At 47.4% G+C, this 5,000-nt stretch overlaps 1 protein-coding gene across 1 annotated transcript in view; it reads left to right on the top strand.

Annotated features, from left to right (window-relative positions):
• The window catches only part of LOC310824614 (ras-specific guanine nucleotide-releasing factor 2), a gene marked incomplete at its 3' end in the record, with an annotated part of 23,351 nt that overhangs the window by 6,637 nt on the left and 11,714 nt on the right, over positions 1–5,000 (top strand). Inside the window, exons 2-3 of the mRNA XM_083697877.1 lie at positions 3,999–4,105; positions 4,952–5,000. The exon at positions 4,952–5,000 is cut by the window's right edge and continues 99 nt beyond it. Coding sequence (XP_083554003.1) covers positions 3,999–4,105; positions 4,952–5,000 — 156 coding nt within the window. The remainder of the gene's footprint in view (positions 1–3,998; positions 4,106–4,951) is intronic.

The raw sequence follows: 5,000 nt of genomic DNA, 5'->3' as shown, positions 1-5,000 counted from the left end.
TCACAAACAGATCAATGGATCAGAGGAATTGCTGTAGAACAGGTTGAGGCTCTGAGTTGGAAAAAGTGAACACCACATCCCTCCTCTCAGACAGCTCTCCCCTTGAGGAACTTTTATTGTTTTTCATAATACTGTTATGGTGCTGATAATGGGGAATAATATTTTAACAGCTCGTGCAGTTTTCATAAACAAAGAATGTGTGAGAAAATCTGAAATGTGTGTGTGTGTGTGTGCGTGTGTGTGTGTGTATATGTACATTTACCTATACCTTTACATGTACCTTTACCTATACCTTTACATTTACATTTACATTTACATTTACATTTACCTTTACCTATACCTTTACCTATACCTTTACCTTTACATTTATTAGTCAGATCGATCTGGGACACCAAACTACTGTCCAGGAGAACGGTCAGCAGGGTGACCACAAAGAGCTTGCAGTCGATTTTATAGTAGGTAATAAACAGGAAACCAGGCCATAAGGCTCATCTCAGGAGGGCTCGGCGCCAGTCTGACATGTTCTCAACAGAGATCTTGGGGTCTGGTACCCCTCGTTGTAAACCACATTCCAAGGGTCCCTCAGGAAAACACATTCTAACACTGTATCAGGTATCAGATGAGTGACAGTAGATATTATAAACAACTCTGGTCCATGTTAGCACCAGTGTACGCAGAGAGAGAGAGAGAGAGAGAGAGAGAGAGAGAGAGAGAGACTGTTATCCTCCTCTTTCTAAAAATGTGGGTAATATTAGAATGATTCATCAACAGTGGATAGCTGCAGTGATTGAATTTCCACCATGTTTAATTATTGATGACTGATGGGTATTTCTGGAACCTTTGGTCATCATCTTTCTATTACATGAATCTAAAAGATCAAATACACCGTTTTATCACATTGACCTCATTTTCATACCCTGTGTGTGTGTGTGTGTGTGTGTGTGTGTGTGTGTGCGTGTGTGCGTGCGTGCGTGCGTGTGTGCGTGCGTGTGTGTGTGTGTGTGTGTGTGCGTGCGTGTGTGTGGTAGCTCACACTTTGTCTTGGTTTCACAGTCATGATGTGCTTCATTGTGTTTCTCCATGGTTCAAACTCCCTATTCATCTCCTTCACATTATCACAGTGGGGAGTGTGAATGATTGGGCCAAAATGAGTTCTGGAACATAAAGGTGTCCTCCTCCGTATTGTACATCTGTCTGAGACTGTGATGATGGAGCGCTCTCTATTGTGTGTGAGGCTCACTGTGTTGGTCTCATCCTGGGAAGTCATTGTTCCTGAGCTCTGAGTAATTGTTTCGTCTGAGGAGGAAAATGGTCTTTAGTGACACAGTCAAGCTGAGGATTCTCTCTGAGACTATTACAGTCCCCACACATCTGACATGAGAGAGAAAGAGAAACAAATCAGAGACAGAGATAGTTGAAACGGACGCACACACACACACACACACACACACACACACACACACACACACACACACACACACACTACATTCTTTCCTAAATGAAATCTCTTACAGCAGAGTAAAGCCCCTGCGGGCTTGATGGACAGCTCTGTTGATCCAGCTCTTAAAAGGCACTACAGAATGATGAAAACCTTGAGCTGCAGAGTCGACCCAAACCGTATACAAACAGACAGCACTTACAAATCGGTTTTGGGGATGCAACACAACGCAAGCACTCTCCTCTCCTCTCTTCTGTCCTATCAGGTCTCAAACAGCAGAGTTATGGAGCTGAAGGCATAAGCGACCGCGAATGAAAAGCAGAAAATAAGACCGCAACATGTGACTGGAGCGCTAGATACCGCGTTGTCATGGAAATGGGTTTTGTTAGATGGTTTGACACAGTTTATTAATATGTGCTCTGTTAAGAAATGTTACATAAGACCCCTCTCTCTCTCCCTCTCCCTCTCTCGCTCTGTACTATATGTGTATTATATTGTTTATGGAAAATAATACAGTTCTTATTGAAAATGAAATGAAAGCAGGTCGATAGATTAATAGATATGTCAGTCTATCTACCTAATATATCAAGATAGATAGATAGATAGATATATACAGTAGATAGATAGATAGATAGATAGATAGATACATACATACAGTAGATAGATAGATAGATAGATACATACATACAGTAGATAGATAGATAGATAGATACATACAGTAGATAGATAGATAGATAGATACATACATACAGTAGATAGATAGATAGATAGATAGATACATACAGTAGATAGATAGATAGATAGATACATACATACAGTAGATAGATAGATGGACAGATAGATAGATGGGATTAAGCCCTGGTTGGGGTCCGTCCCAGCCAGCCCAGGCCTGGTTGTGGAGCCCCCAGGGGAAATGTCTCTCCTCTGGGCTCTGCTCGGTTCACTGCCCCCCTTTACAACTCACTCTGGAGGGGGAGGAAGAGGAGAGGCGGTGGAGGGAGAGGGGGAGGAAAGACATATATTGAGAGAAAGGGGAGGAGGTAAAAGTGAGTGTAAATGAGGGGAAGTTTGAGAAGAAGAGGAATGAGAGGGAGTAGGAGAGGGGGAGGAAGAGGAGAGGAGGTGGAAGGAGAGGGGGAGGAAGAGGAGGTGGTAGGAGAGGGGGAGGAAGAGGAGAGGAGGTGGAAGGAGAGGGGGAGGAAGAGGAGGTGGTAGGAGAGGAGGAGGAAGAGGAGAGGAGGTGGTAGGAGAGGGGGAGGAAGAGAAGAGAGTGGGAGTGGGGGCGGAGAAACGAGAGTCAGGGGTACCCTCTGCCAAGCTCATTCTCTCTGCCCAGAGCGGGGGAGGAGAGAGAAGAGAGAAAAGAGAAGAGAGAGACAGAGAGACAGAGAGACAGAGAGAGAGAGAGAGAGAGAGAGAGAGAGAGAGAGGGGGAGAGAGCTCAGTCTTCTCTGTACCTCCTGACTAAGAATAGCAGCTCTTCTGGTAACCCAGTGCCCCAGGACATGACCATTTGAATAAAAGCCTCTATTGGTTCAAGCAATGCCGTGTGTGTGTGTGTGTGTGTGTGTGTGTGTGTGTGTGTGTGTGTGTGTGTGTGTGTGTGTGTGTGTGTGTGTGTGTGTGTGTGTGTGTTTGTGTGTGTTTGCTGTGAGTGGGGAAGTAGGTTAGGAAGGCAGATACTCAGGGAAATTCAGAAAAGATAATAGGATAGAGAAAGAGAGGGTCAGAGGGTGAAGCTGATGTTTACTGATGTTAATGATTAGGCTTGTGGGGAAGGTTAGGGTTAGGGGCAGGGGTAGGGGTAGGGTTAGGCTTGTGGGGAAGGTTAGGGTTAGGGTTAGGGGTAGGGGTAGGGTTAGGCTTGTGGGGAAGGTTAGGGTTAGGGGTAGGGGTAGGGTTAGGGTTAGGCTTGTGGGGAAGGTTAGGGTTAGGGGTAGGGGTAGGGGTAGGGTTAGGGTTAGGCTTGTGGGGAGGTAGAACATGACTCTGGTTTTAAACAACCCATCTGTGGTGTGTGTGTGTGCTCAAGGGCTCTCTCTCAAAAAAAGTTTTTCTTGTTTCCTTTGTTTCTCTGTGTGTGTGTGTGAGTGAGTGTGTCTGTCTGTGTCCGGATAAAGGCCAGTCTCATGTCTACTCTCTTCCGCTACTGTGCCAGGAACAGTGTGTGTGTGTGTGTGTGTGTGTGTGTGTGTGTGTGTGCGTGTGTGTGTTGTTTCCCAGCACTTCCTCTGTCTAGGGAGGACACTGTCCCAGGTCCCAGAATCCCTCTTCCGCCTCAGTTTAAGTGAAGCGATCAATGTCCTGCGTCCTTTCCCCGTCTACGTTCCTTCACGACCTCTGACCTGCCCTGCCCTCTCCCTCCCTACAGCACTACTTCCTGATCGTGTTTGGTCATGACCTCTGACCTGTCCTGCCCTCTCCCTCCCTACAGCACTACTTCCTGATCGTGTTTGGTCATGACCTCTGACCTGTCCTGCCCTCTCCCTCCCTACAGCACTACTTCCTGATCGTGTTTGGTCATGACCTCTGACCTGTCCTGCCCTCTCCCTCCCTACAGCACTACTTCCTGATCGTGTTTGGTCATGATGGACAGAAGCCTCTGGAGCTACGGACCGAGGAGGAGAACGAGTGTGACGAATGGGTGGAGGCCATCCAACAGGCCAGGTACACAGTGTGTGTGTGTGTGTGTGAGTGTGTGAGTGTGTGAGAGGAGGATGGTGGAGGTAGAAATGAGATGACGGGCTCGGTATCAAACCTCTGGTGTGTGTGTGTGTGTGTGTGTGTGTGTGTGTGTGGTTTGACTCATACGGTTCATTTATACAAATATTTAATATTAATATTTATGCCACTAACAAGCTGGTGAGTGAACATACAGTATGGCCTCGGAGTGGTTGTACGAGAGGCTCCACGGGGGGTGTAGTTCCAGCTCCCAGCCTCAGCGGTTCAGAAGGAGCCTTCTGGCTAATCTGTTAATGTCTTATCAGCAACTCACTGGCATTGTGATTGCATAAATTACAAAGGTTTGGCTAAACCTCAGACTCTGGCAGGCAGACACTTAAACCTCAGACTCTGGCAGGCAGGTGAGTTCAGTGAAACAGGGAGGTTTGCTTTTATATTGTTGTCTGTATAACAACCAGCCCAGAACCCTGGAGCCTGATAGAGACACAGCCTGGGGACCTGCCTCTCCTCCCTCTCTCCCTCTCTCCCTCTCCTCCCTCTGTCCCTCTCTCCCTCTCCTCCCTCTCTCCCTCTCTCCCTCTCTCCCTCTCCTCCCTCTCTCCCTCTCTCCCTCTCCTCCCTCTCCTCCCTCTCTCCTCTGTTTGTGTCCTGGCTCACCCTCCTCCTTTTGTCCCTTTCATCTTCCCCCTCTCCACTTTCCCTTTTCTCTCTTCAATCCTCTCAGTTCTACACAGGTGCCTCTGGGTAGGGAATAGGGCTCCATTTGGGATCGGGCGTTCCTGTCCTCCGGGGTCCCTCAGTGACATCATCTCTGTGTGTTTGTGTTGACAGTTACTCTGACATCATCATTGAGCGCGAGGTCCTGATGCAGAAGTACATC

Source organism: Argentina silus (genome assembly GCF_951799395.1).
Source record: "Argentina silus genome assembly, contig: scaffold_333, whole genome shotgun sequence".
NCBI lineage: Eukaryota > Metazoa > Chordata > Actinopteri > Argentiniformes > Argentinidae > Argentina > Argentina silus.
Note: the sequence above shows the minus strand (reverse complement) of the source record. Positions and strands in the feature narration are given on the sequence as shown.